Raw genomic sequence first — 14,024 nt, forward strand, 5'->3', positions numbered from 1 at the left:
GAGTCTTTACAAAATGCCTGCCTGTGATGGTGGACTTCCAGAAACCGGGGTTGCATGTTTTCCTTTATCTAGACAATTGGTTGGTCAACAGCACATCTCAGGCAGGGGCCGTCAGGTCCATGCACTTGACCATCCGGGTGTTGGAGTCACTAGCGTTCATCATCAACTACCCGGCGGTCCATCTCAGTCCGTCACCTCAATTGGACTTCATAGGACCCCTGCTAGACATGGCTCAGGCCAAGGCTTTCCTGCCTTATCACTTTGACAGAGCCAGCAGGTGTCAGGCTGGCACATATTGAGGCTGTTGGGCCATATGGCCGCAACCGACCATGTCACTCACTTGATACGATTACACATGCACAGATCCCAATGGACCCTGAGGTCACAGTGGCACCAGGCCATGCAGAACCTCCAGGATTGTTTCAGTCACTTCACCCCTCTGGGACCATTTGTCCTGGTGACAGATACTTTCAAATCTGGAACAGGGGATCTCTTTTCGAAGACCTCCCACCCAAATTGTCCTAACCATGGATGCGTCCACCCTGGGCTGGGGAGGTCATGTAGATGGGCACAGCACCTAGGGTCTCTGGTCTGGCCAGGAAAGCTGTTGCCAAAACAATTTCCTGGAGTTCTGGGCAATCAGGTACGTGCTATGATCTTTCAGAAATCAGCTGTCAACAGAGTTGTCCTGATCCAAACTGACAACCAGGGGGTGATGTGGTATGTTAACAAGCAGAGACGAATGGGATCGTACCTCCTGTGGCAGGAAGCAGTTCAGATCTGGTCATGGGCCCTGTCCCACAGGATGGTGCTCAGGACCATGCATCTGGCTGGGATGGAGAACGTGGAAGTGGATAGACCGAGTCGTGTTTTCAGACCCCATGAGTGATCCCTGGACCGGGGGGGGGTTTGCAAATCGGATATTCATTTCTTCAGTGACAGCAGTGCAGATTTCTGTCTGCTTTGCCCTGGTGATGCAGGATCTCCTTCGCAACAGATTCCAGAGAGCAAGGAGGAGGCCAGAATGGAGTCTGCTGCAACCTTCTTGGCAGATGATTGTATAATTTTTTACGGAGCTCCACCCGGTTGATGGCCCTGTCTGGCAAGGTGAGTCTGCTCTTGTGGTTAAGCAGTTGGGCAGCTGATTCTTAAGTCTGACTCTCCTCAGGAAGTTGTCCTTTAAGGACCGGCTTCTCTTCAGGGAGGATCTGGACCAGTTAATTAAGAATCTTGGTAATCCTAAGCCCTAGTGCTTGCTGGAAGATAAGGGCCTCTCCTTCTATAGGACTGGCAGAGGTTGCATACAATTTTGGCTTTCATGGTGGTATTGGCCAAGTAGACAATATTTTGGTACTGCCTCCGCTACATTGCCGAGGTCCGTCCTTTCATGGAGGCAGAAGACAAAGAGGCGAAGCCGGTTCTTCCTCAGGAACTGGTAGAGCCTCCTTTTGAGGTTCCAAGGGTTCACTCGCTCTTAACACCTGTAGGAGGCTCTCTACTGGAGTTCTACAGGGAGTGGACCTATATAATGACCAATCAATGGGTGTGGAGATAATTTGTTCAAGATGACTTCATGATCTTGCTATGTTCTGCTCCAGCCAAGCAGCAAGCGGTCCTCAAGAACCCGCTGAAACTGTAGCTCTTGTGGGCAGTGGCCCTGTGCCCCCATCAGAGTGGGATCAAGGACGTTCCTCCATTTATTTTGAGGTGCACAAAAAGTATGGATCCTTCCATGTCATCCTGGATCTCAAGGGCATGAACCACTATCTGCGGGTCTGACGTTTTTGTATGGAACCTCTGCAGTCTTTTCTTACTGCGATTCGACAGTGAGAGTTCCTATGCTTGCTGGACCTGTCAGAAGCCTACCTGTATATACCAATTTGGGACAGGGATCAAAGGTATCTACTTTTTTGTGTACTGTGAGAACTTTTTTACAGTTCCAAGCGTTATCTTTATGTCTTCCGACTGCGCCACAGGTTTTTACCAAAGTAATGGTTGTGGTAGTGGCAGCTCTTCAGCACGAGGGAATTACAATCCACCTGTATCTCAATTATTAGAGTGCCATCTCATAAGGAGGCAGAGCGTGTGACTCATCGAGTGGTTTGGTTTTTAGAAGACTTGGGCTGGGTAGTCAATTTTGCTAAAACTACCCTACAACCCAGTCTCTGGAACCCTTGGAGGGCACAGTTCGACACACAAGTGGGAAAAGTGTTCTTCATGGATGAGAGGGTGCACAAAATAATCAGTCAGGTCCAGGGTTTCCTGGAATTGCTGATCTCCCTCCACATGGGATTATTTGCAGGTGCTCAGGCTGATCGTAGCACCTCTGAATTTGGTACCATGGGACAGGGCTCTCATGTGTCCTCTCCAGACACTCCTAACTCGGTGGTCTCTGCTGTCACAGGACTACAGAGTTTGACTCCCTCTGAGCCAGACGGTGCACCAATCACTTCTCTGGCAGTTGGATCCCTCCCATTTTTTGAATCTAGTCAGCCTTGACACTCCGACTTGTGTCTTGGTCACCACAGACACGACCCTCTTGGGTTGGGTGGCTCTTTGTCAGAATCAGGTGGCCCAGGGAATTTTGTCTTCGGAGGGGGCCACGTTGTCCATCAACTGGCTGGAAATCATGGCACTTCACCTGGCTTTTCTCCATTTCCTTTCACTGCTTTGGGAGAGGGCTGTTTAGGGTCTTCTCAGACAACGCCACTGCAGTGGCATCTGTGAATAAGCAGGGGGAAAACAGAAGCCACAAGATCTTGGTGGAGATGCCGTTCATTTCCCGTGGGCAGAGAAATAATCTCGGGCTATTATTTGGCAGCTCACATCGACTGCCAGGAAAAGGTGTAGGAGACTTCCTATAGCCAAAATCTGCTAGATCCCGGGGAAGAAAGCAAGCTTGGATGCCTTTCGTGGGATTTTTCACAAGTGCGATCATCCTGGGTGGATTTGATGACGAATCAGCGGAACGCAAAGGTGTATTGTTTCTTCAGCTGACAAAGAGAGCAGGGTTCAATGGGGATGGACGCTTTGGTGCATTCCAGGCTGGAGGAAGAGCTCCTGTACATCTTCCCAATGTGGGTGCTCATAGGCAGGACTAATATGGCGGATAGAGCTGGAGCACAATAGAGTCATACTGGTGTGCCAGATGGATCACACAGGCCTTGGGTATGCTGATCTGCTCGCTATAGGTGGGCTGGCCCATGCGCCTCCCGAAGGTGCAGGGTCTCTTAACTCCGGGACCCATGGTCATGGAGGATCTGGCTCTTTAGCAGACATGGCTTGTTAGAAAGGGGTAAACTTTTTTATTCAGGATGCCACACAGTGCAGACAATCACCTGCCTACCCGCCCTCATGGAGAGGAAAGTGTTTGGCCGCGTGCTTACTCTCTCCTCCCCCCTTTGGGTGGCCGATGGACACCAGCACAAGGCCAGGACTGGCATTGTGTAATTTCCGCACATCATTCAAAGGGAACCTCATGAGCCTTTGCAGACGGAACGTCTGCACTCGGCAAACATCGTAGGCCACATCTAATGTTTAATTTTAAAAACATGTACTGAGCTGGATAAAAAGCAGTGAGGGCCTGATTGGCCTGCGTGGCCATAGTTTGCCCACTCCTGTTCTAGAGGGTCTGCATGCTCATTTCACAGCTATGTCCTGTACAGGGTACAACCTGTACAGGACACAATTAAAACACTCACCAACTACTGCCTACAGCAAAAAAACTATCAACTTCCGAAACAAGGTCAAAACAGATGAAATTAATAAAGTGATGTCAGAAGATCTTAAAAATTTAGATCTCACAGATGCTGAAACAGCTACATCATCTTGGTTAACATTACCAGTAATATAGCAGGAATTCTGTCCTATTCAGTCTAAAGTAATTACTACTGATAAGTTAATAAAAAAAACCTTGGTACACCCCCTGTACTAAAAACTATGAAACGGAGCTCCATAAAGCAGAAAAAGAATGGCGCAGAAACCAAAATTCTACTACTTATTAAAATTCAAATCCTTGCTTCACAAATATCGCCAAAACCACTGATAAACAAGCAAGAAAAGATGTTCTACGCTGCTAGAATTCATCAATATCAATCAACCCCTCAAGCATTATTTCCCAATCTGTCAAAAGCCTTGTAACTGTTTCCAGTTCACACTAACCAAAACAACCACGATGTGATTTCTAAATGTTGAAGAACTAGCTCCTATCTTTTATAACAAAATACAATCTATTTTAATGCGATTCAGTCTCATATTTACACCGATTCAAACATTAACTTTCAATTCCAACCACATCAACAATTCCTCTACCTATACAGACGATTCTCCATTCTCACACAAACCAAGCTTACATCTGCAATGCATAATAAATCCGAAATCTAAGCTTTATAATTCTTGAGATTACTACTGGTATTGCAAGTTTGAGTCCAATTCTAAAGAAAATGAAACCAGCTTTCCACCCCACAGACATTATGCCCACCAAGATTCTTCTCTTAATACGTTCAACAATAGCAAAAACCCATTGCAAAGATTCTCAACAAATCAATCACCAACAGCATAGTTCCTTCTGTACTCAAACATGCTATTATAACTCCTATGATAAAAAAAACCAAACCTTGATTCATCTGATCCAGCTAACTATCGCCCAGTCTCAAACCTACCCTTCCTCTCAAAAATTATGGAAAAAATCATCAACAAACAACTAACTGACTGCCATGAGCACATCACTCCAGCACTTCAATCATTACACTGGCTACCCGTGGCATCCAGAATAAATATATAATCCTTGACGCTGATTCATAAAGCCATCCACAACAGATATATGAACTGGTTCACTGATCACCTACAATTCAAAACATCAATCCGCCCAACCAGATTCCAGCATTTAGCTAAACTGAAGATCCCTGCACCCAACCTGACTAATCTGTCCACTACAAAAGAACGTTCATTCATCATTGCTGGATCCAGAATATGGAACACCCATGCCATCAGAATTACGCCAGGAATATGCTACAAAAAATTTAAACAAAACTTAAAAACCTGGTTATACAAAAAAGCCTACTATTCTTGAACTGAGTCCTTTGCTTTGCGTTCTAGTTTAGTCCCACAGACACTCATATTCTGATATTTATTCTCATTATACAAAGTTTTTACATGGATTTGTATTCTTTCAGTTTTAATGTTATATTGTAAAGCACTATGCTGAATTAATGTTTGAATGTAAACCGAGGTGATGTTACTTACGTGCCCAGGTATATAAAAAACCCGTAAATAAATAAATAATAAATAATTGCCTGAAAAAGTTCAAGCAATTGTGTCTTTAAGGAGCATCAATCAGCCTTTTAATCATTATCAGCTGTGAAGGGGGATCAAATGGCCCTTATCCAATTGCTGTATTTCTCTAACAAGGGCCCTTTCTCCCAGAGACATCCTTTCTGCGCTTTTCAGTGTCCTTGATCTCTTCCCACTCTCTAGTATCAGCGACTGCCAGCTCAAGGTCAGCAGAGGAAAAGATATCAACCTAATTTCAGCAGCAGACACAGCCTAAGCCAAGCATCAGTGTTTTGTTTTTTTATGACTATGAAGCACACCTACCCAATTCTTCCAGTGGGGAAGAGGTTCAGTCCTTCCTTCCAGAAATGGCTCTGGATCACCAAGGATCAGTGGGTCCTAAAAATTGTGGGAATATTGGCTACTGAAAAGACACTGGATTTGTGAAGACTGAATGAGCTGCTGGTTCAGGAGAGGCTCAAGATTAATTCCCTCCAGACAATTCTTCTTTGTTAAAGAAAAACAGGTTCTTCCCGTCAAAAGAGCTGCATTGTTGAAAGTCCTTGTAAGGTCTCTTCCTGCATTGGGACCAAGCATCAGCACTGCCTATCCTGGCTCTTCTGTCACATTACAGCTATGATGCATGTGGTATCTTTTGACTCTTCTGCACTTTCAAGGCCTTCACTGAAGTCTCAGAAGCCAATGGAATCAGCTCTATCAATCACCGTCTCACCAAATCTCTGAGGTAAGAGTATTCCTTTAGTGGTGAATGAATCCAAAGTTCTAAAGGTAGGTCTTTCATTAAGAGTCTTACCGTATCACGTGATCCTATCTACTGACACCTCCACCAATGTGTCCTTAGGTCCACTGGTGCTATGTGAACCTAAGGATTTTGGTCACCATTGGAGTTATCTGGACCTGAACCTGAACCTGTAAGCTATTCACTATCTTCTGAGATCTTTCTCTCATTTCCTCTCAGGGGGGAAAGAGCATTTAATGAAGACTTGACAACCAAATGGCCATATTCTATATAAACAGGGGAGGTACTGGTTCTTATGCCTTCTGCCAAAAGGCCATCTGAATCTGGTCATGGCCAAATCCCAGCTTCAGGTGACCAGTCTTCCGGAAATCCAGAATACGTTGGCGGACCACCTTAGCAGAATGTTACAACAGCATGAATGGTCCTTGGATTAAAGAATTGTAGAAGAATTGTCCAGTCACTAGGGGAAACTGGTGATTGATGTTTGCCTTAGAAGTCAACAGGAAAGTTAAAATGTTCTACTTCATGAATCAGAACAGCTACAGAGAGGCTCCCAACTCTTTTCTGCTAGACTGAAACATTGCTTTATTTATTTATTTATTTTGGCAGAATAATTTTTATTGGTCAAGGGTTGTACAAGGCCGTGCAAAGAGAGCAGCACGCTGAACAGTATACAAAAACAAACAATTACTAGTGAGTCAAGCCGCAATATAAAATGACAATCACCATAAAAAGTGTAAATCTTAAGATAAAACATAGCCTTTCACAAGCCCCAGTCCTTTGTTTTTCCTTTTTCCTTTTACACATTCAATGTCAATCTGGCCTACTACCCCAAAGACAGTCATACAACTCCCGAGCCTAATCATTTTCCCGTCCCCCACAAAACACTTTCTTTCTCACACACACAACTCATACATCCAGCAGCCACTGCACTACATCCCCCAAACTCCCCCCCCCCCCCCGAGACCAAGGAAGAAATTAAGCCCAACATTAGTATCCAGCAGTGTGTAAATTCACCTGCATCTCGCTAGGGAGGCCTATATGTACTCACCTAGTCCTGTAATCACCAGGACTGTCTAGAAAATCCTTTGGGACAATTAAGGGATAATACTCATTACAGCAGCCTAGCTATTGGAAGTGTGATTTTTATATGCCATCCATCTGTTAAGTCTGTCTCTGATTCTGTTGGGGATTTCTCCACTTCTCATCACATGGGAAGATGGCAGGCTCTGCTTTCCCAATCTTACATCCCTTGTCCTCACAGCACAAATGTTGAACATGCCAAAGTCTCTTCCTTGCACCTTCCAAAGGAGGTGGCGAATGTGCGGATTTCAGCTAGAAAGATGGATCTTTCTACAGTATTAAGTGAAAGAGGTTCTCGATTTGGTGTGGGACTAGCCATCTTGGATCCCTTCTTATGCGGCTTTAGGGACGTGCTTCAATATCTGTTCTTCCTCAGGCCTTAGCACCTCTTCAGTCAAGGTTCATCTCAGCACCATTGCAGCATATCACCAGCAGTTGGAAGGGGCTTCAATCATTCTCCACTTGTTTGGTATCTAAGTTCATGAAAGGATTGTGGCATTCCAGACTTCCAGTAAATAAACATCCAGTATCTTGGGACCTTAGAATATTCCTGGCTTAGCGCATGAAACCTCCTTTCGAACCTTTCAAGTTGGTGAACTTGAAGTTTCTCACCTGTAAGCTATTTCTGGTTTTATATTCCTTTTTTACAATAGGATGGTTCTCCAAAATCCAAGTTCATTTCAAAAGTGATATCTGTGTTCCACATTAATGAAGCTATTGTGCTAGCCATGTTCGTTTCAAGTCCACATATGCATAAAGGAGAATGGATCTTCATTCCTTGAAGTGTAAGAGAACCCTGGCGTATTACCATAGAGGACTCAACTTCACCATCAAGTGATTCTGCTGTTCATGTCCTTTGATCCCAACACATTGGGAAGGACAATTAGTAAATGAACTTTAATTGGCTAGTGGACCATATAACACATTATGTATTGGCTGGCTTACAGATTTACACACACTGTCAGGGCTCATCAAGTGAGAACCATAGCAACTTTAGTGGCTCATCTCAGGGCCACATCCCTTGAAGACATTTGCAAAACTGTTACTTGATTGTTTGTGCACAACCTCATGTTCCAAATACTGTCAGAAGAGCATGTCACAAGAAGATGGTACCTTTGGGCAAACAGTTCTGTGCAGCCTGTTCATCCAGTAGTCACACTTCACTTGGTGGTTCCGGGTTGTCTTCAGTTAAGTGCTCTGCATTGCAATCCTCAGCTTGGAACTCCCCACATATAATGGCTAATTTGTTCTTGCTTGTTGACGGAGAAAGCAAATTTGCTTACCTGTAAACAGGGTTCTGCGTGGGCAGCAGAATGAATTGGCTATTTTTTATGCCTGTCCACCACCCTGGAGAGTCTACCTTGCTACACTCTCTCATCCTTCTAAGGGGTCTAAGGGGCTTACAAGGCAGTATACATGCATGGAAACTCTACACATGCTCAATAAAAGTTTTAGAGCTGAGTCTGTATCGGCACCATCGGATGATATCACCAATGCATAATGGCTAACTTATCCTGCAGAGAATCATGTTTGCAGGTAAGCAAACTTGCTTTATCATTTAATTTATTCTGTTTACAACCCAACCCATTCCAGAGACTCCTACAAATGTTAATAAATCTAGATGTCTGTATTCAGTCACTATCCAGCTGTGCAAGTTAGCCAGTTATTCAGTAAAGTGCCCACATTGCGGAATATACTCTATTTTATAGTTAGCAGGATAAGTTTATCCAACTATCTATAGGGCAGCCAAACAGCGTCCTAGACTTCCCACCGGACTAAGCTGGATAAAACTGAAAATTGGCACTTACCCGGATAAGTAGCTTCTCCTCAGAATGCCCCTTCCTGCCTCTCACTTACCTGATTAACTATTTGGCCAGAGAAGCAGTTATGCTATATGGCAGTCAGTCAGCGTGGCTAAATTTTCAGATTATGCCACTTAGCCATTAAGTCAGAACCTAGCCGGTTAAGTGGCACTGGATATTGACCTCTTAATTCTCCTGTGTACTGGAGATAAAGTTGAAAGACTGTACCGCCAGTCTGAAAAAAAGAAAACATTGAGGAAGAAGTAGTAATGTGGAAATGCATGATGTCAAAGGTTTCTCTATGAAGAGATTAGCAGTGGATATAGTGTACAGTGGCAATCAAAAATCTTCACACAGTTGAATATTTTACACATATTGTTGGCCTTTGTATGCATTTAAATGAAGATTATTTTTTCACTCAGCAAAACCTTTCTGGGACAAAATTTTTTATTGGGGGACAAAGCATATACATATCGCTCAAAAAAAAAAAAAAAAAAGCTAAATGAGCTCTAATAATTGGATAAATCTCCACCCCCATGAGTCAGTACTTAGTGGAAGAACCTTTGGCAACAATTACAGCTGTGAGTATGTTGGGATAGGTCTCCACCACTTTGCACACCTAGATTTGTTTGATATTAGACCATTCTTTACAAAAACTGTTGAAGCTCTCTCCACTTCCTTGGGAAGTTTTGATGGAGAGTATCTTCAAGTAATGTTTAGAGTTTTGATTGGATTGAGGTTGGGGCTCTGACTAGGCCATTCAAGGGCATTTGCTATTTAGTTCCCTGGCCACTCCAGTGTAGCTGTCTCTGTGTGCTTTGAATCATTGTCATACTGAAAGATGAACTCCTATCCCATTGTTAGTAATATGGACAGTTGTTGCTGTGGGGAAGTGACTCATCCTACAGGGGAGACCCTGGAGGTCCTCCCTGACAGGTGGCAAGACTGGATTGGTGCAAGATTGGCCTAGGGCTTCACCTTTTCCAGTCCCTTTCACTTAGGTCATAGCCCTGGGATTCCGATGGCTAGCAGGACTTAGACAAGTGGTCTCGAGAAGAGTGGTGCAGTGGGAAGATCCGGTCCATGGCTAGGGTCAGAGGCAGGTGGCAGGCGAGAATGGTCAAGGTCCAGGCTGTGGTCAATCCAAAGTCAGTCTGAGGAGAGGCTTGGCTAGGAGAGACGAGCCCGGGTAGTGCACTAGCCCTTGGTGTGTCCCACGAACTGGCAAACATACAATATCCCCCCCTCTTCAAGGTCCAAGGCTTTGTTTTGAAGGGGAACTGTCTGTGGAACTCTTCTTTACCAGGAGAGGGGCTTTGAGGTTAGCAGCAGGCTCCAAGAATTCTCTAGTCTGTAGTATGTTCCATGCAATGAGATATTCTAGTTGTTTTGTCCTATACATGATTCAGAATTTTTTGTACCATCATATTGGTGTATCATCTTCAGAAACAGTTTGTTGCTGAGATCATGTGTCATCACAAGATGCTAAGGCATCTAAATGTATTGGAGATTCTTGGAAAGTAGGTCACTTACAGCATGGCATGATGTTTGGTTTGCTCATTCACATATCTTTAAACGCTTTTAGGTAAAAAGAGTCCATACCTGTGCACCTTGTTTTGTTTACATAGAAATGGGCGACCTGGTTGTCAGTCTAAATGAGGATGACTTTCCTTGAGCATTCGAGTAAAGGTTATTAGAGCATATCTGATCACTTTCAGTTCTAAGAAAGTTCCAAATCAAATCTTCTTGGAATGACCAAGTCCCTTGAATCTGGAAAGGGCTGGTGTGAGGTCTCCACAGTCTTGTGGGGGGCATCCATCGCAAATTTTTCTAATGAAACTCTTCTTGAAGGATGAGAGAGTGTAGCCACCAGATCCTGTTTAATTTTTATTTAAGTCTGGTTTTTTTGGAGTCAGAGTCTGTGATAGCCTTCTTTGTATTAGAAACAAAAGAGAAAACTAGTAGTTTTCTTCATTCTTCCCAACAAACTCAGAATAGCTCAGGTTGATTTTCTGCTTAACTGGAATTAAGATCTCATGTATGCCTTTACACACCAATCCTACTGATATCCAGAAAAATGCAAACAGCACTCAAAGACAGGGCCTGTCTGATCCTCATAGCTTCAGAGTGGCCCATACAAGTTTGGTTCACCGTACTAGTGCAGCTAGTCCAATACTCCCTCCAATCCATCTTGGATCAGAACCATTAACCCAAGAAGAGGACACCTGTTTCATCCAAACTACCGTTCTCACAGTCCTGAAGGCTTTGACTTTTGAACACTTGGTATTCACCATAATGTCGTTAACCCAGGAAATGGAGGACAACATAGTATCTGCAAGAAAACCATCAACTTAGAAGAGCCTTTGGTTTTAAATGAAAAGAGTTTTTGCATGGTCATCAAGCAAATTCCTTGAAGTCCATTCTCAGGCAAACCAAAGACTTGCTTAACTACTTGCTATTCTCTGTCTGCTGTAAGACCAGCACTTCATCATCAGTGAGTGAAATCTCACTACTATAGCCACTTACCATACACAGATCGAAAGTAAACTTATCTCCACACATCTGTTAATGTCCAAGGTTCATGAAAGGTTTTATGGTAGGTAAAACCTCCAGTCGCAAAAACTACCTGTTCCATACGGATCTAAATGCAGTCCTACGCAATTCATGAAACCACCGTTTAAAAAAACCACTGGAGTTGGCTTCTCCTCAGATTCCTAACTTAGTAGTAGCATACATCAGCCAGAATTGTCAGTGAACTTCAAGCTCTAGTTAATTACTCATTACTCCTCACCCTATACCTTTCATTTTTCTACAATAGGGTAGTTCTCTGCCATCCATTCAAAATTCCTATGGAAAATAGTATAAGCTTTCCCCTATTAATCAGCCATCATATTCCCTAGATTCTTCCTGAGGGCACTAACCTTTTACAAAAGAAGGGCTCTGCCACATCATCAGGCTTCAGAGCTATTTCTATTTCAGTCCTAACCAAATAGGCATAGCAGTGGTCAAACTTTGTCCAGTTGGCTAGCAGATTGTATTGCATATTGCTATTCCCTAACAGGCATCCAGATTATGGATTCTTTCAAGGTTCATCAGGTGAAAGCCATGGCTATATCAGTTTCTTATCTGCAAGCTGTACCTCTTAAAGACATCTTCAAAGTTGCAACTTGGTTGACAATACACACCTTTATGTCCTATTATTGTCCTGGCCAATTTATCAAAGGATGACAGTAGCTTGTTCACTCAGTAGTCCACAGCTCCAAAAAGGCGACTGGGTTGCTTTTTCGATAAATCATTCCGCTGCAAACACTCACCTTGGCACCCGGTACATTCGTGACTAATTCAGCCCTGCTTATCGACAGAAAAAGCAATGTGCATACCCTAAACACTGGTGTTCTTAGATAGGGATGAATTAGCCATGCTAAGTACCCATCCGCCTCCCTGGAGCATCAACTATTTAGCTAGATTAGCTATCAAATCGACTGAGATAGCTCACAAGGCAATGCCTGAGTGAGAATTCCTGCACATGCTCAATAGAGCAAAAGCTGGTACTAGCTTAGAGAGAGAGGTCTGTTCGCTGCTGCTGGATAAAGTCACCCACATCATGGCTACTTCATCCGGTATCTATAGAAAACACTTTACAGTAAGCATTTTACTCTGTGCTAGAAACTGTTTATTGTATTTTATTTTTCAGGTCTGCGTACGAGACAGAGCACTTTCGTTCAATTTTGGCTGTTCGAAAAGTCAGCAAAGAAATTGCTGAAAAGGCAGTGGATGAGGTTTTTGACACGTGTTTAATGATCATGAACCATTTGGAAGGATCCACATAGTAAAACAGATGCAAAATATGCATTTAGAGATTTTCAGAATCGGAACCGGTATTATGCAAATTTGTAAAATAGACTATTTCTTTTCTGTGATTAAAAGAACATTGAATATGTGTTGACAGGACAAGATGGATATACCTATGATCAGAACTACCAAATTAACATTTTAGATGGTCAGTTATAAGAGAGCCAGGTTTCATTGAATATGAATAAGCATGGAATTGAATGAGTAAGAAAAGTTCCATATAATAAGACTTCATCATATATATTGTTCAGCTCAACATTTAGTAAAAATTGTTTATCAGAAGCCATGAAACAGTTTGAACAATATTGTGTAATTGTAATAGAGATTGATTTAGTAGCGTCAGTGCTACATCCCTTCAGCTTAATAATGCCTCTTTCTGAATTTATAACATTTTAGATATAAATATTGTACAGAGGAATAAAAGTCTTATACTGTTTTCATCCAGAGTCACAAACAGTTGTCCTGCAATGCGTTATTGTTTCTCAGTATTTTCCATGTTGAGAAATGGAAAGTTGGGATGCTTTTGACAGTAATTACGGTTTTTCACCTATGAAAACACAGGTTCGAATACATTTTTAATCAGAACTGATATAAAGGTGATGGTTTATATTGAGTTGTAGTATTGGAAATATTTTCGGCCCTGTTTAAAAACTGTCAAGGAATTCAGGGTTACCAGGTGGGCTCAGATTATAACTGTAGAATGACATACTAGATACTACTGTAAGATCAGATAACAATAATAGTGTTTCTGGAGTATTACCAAACATTTTCTTGCATTATACTTTACTTTTATCAATTATCTGTCTTTATTTTTTGACGAAAATTTTACCAACTAGAAGTCTAAATCCCCAGCTTTTGAGATTATCTCAGAGATTTATCCATTTGGCACTTGACTACTTGTGTTTAAACAGTGTTTCCCCAACCGGTATGCCATGGCCCACTAGTATGCTGTGGCTGAAGTGCAGGTGTGCTGCGGCCTCAGTCTTCATTTTCTATTTCCCTTCTGGCCTACGGATCTCCTCCAACCAGCCGAGGGCAATGGAGATGACTCTCATCTGCAACTGCTACTTCTTTCTATCTGCTGCTGCTTCTCCTCTGCAATAGAAACTATATGGAGCTCTATAGTCTTAACAGATGTGCTGACCTGCTGCTGTTCTGATTGCATAGGGCAGCCAGCAGAGTAGGAAGAAGTAGCACTAGGTGAGCCTGCTCATAGATTTCTGCTGTTCCAGGATGGGGGAGTGAAAATGGAAAGG

General features: G+C 43.0%; 1 protein-coding gene across 1 annotated transcript in view; it reads left to right on the forward strand.

Annotated features, from left to right (window-relative positions):
- The window catches only part of ATP23 (ATP23 metallopeptidase and ATP synthase assembly factor homolog), a 48,876-nt gene extending 35,662 nt beyond the window's left edge, over nucleotides 1–13,214 (forward strand). The window contains 4 exon segments of the mRNA XM_029615883.1: nucleotides 12,611–12,634; nucleotides 12,636–12,708; nucleotides 12,711–12,734; nucleotides 12,737–13,214. Coding sequence (XP_029471743.1) covers nucleotides 12,611–12,634; nucleotides 12,636–12,708; nucleotides 12,711–12,734; nucleotides 12,737–12,813 — 198 coding nt within the window. The 3' untranslated portion in view covers nucleotides 12,814–13,214.
- The last annotated feature ends 810 nt before the right edge of the window (nucleotides 13,215–14,024 follow it).

Source organism: Rhinatrema bivittatum, chromosome 9, assembly GCF_901001135.1.
Source record: "Rhinatrema bivittatum chromosome 9, aRhiBiv1.1, whole genome shotgun sequence".
NCBI classification, from domain to species: Eukaryota; Metazoa; Chordata; class Amphibia; order Gymnophiona; family Rhinatrematidae; genus Rhinatrema; species Rhinatrema bivittatum.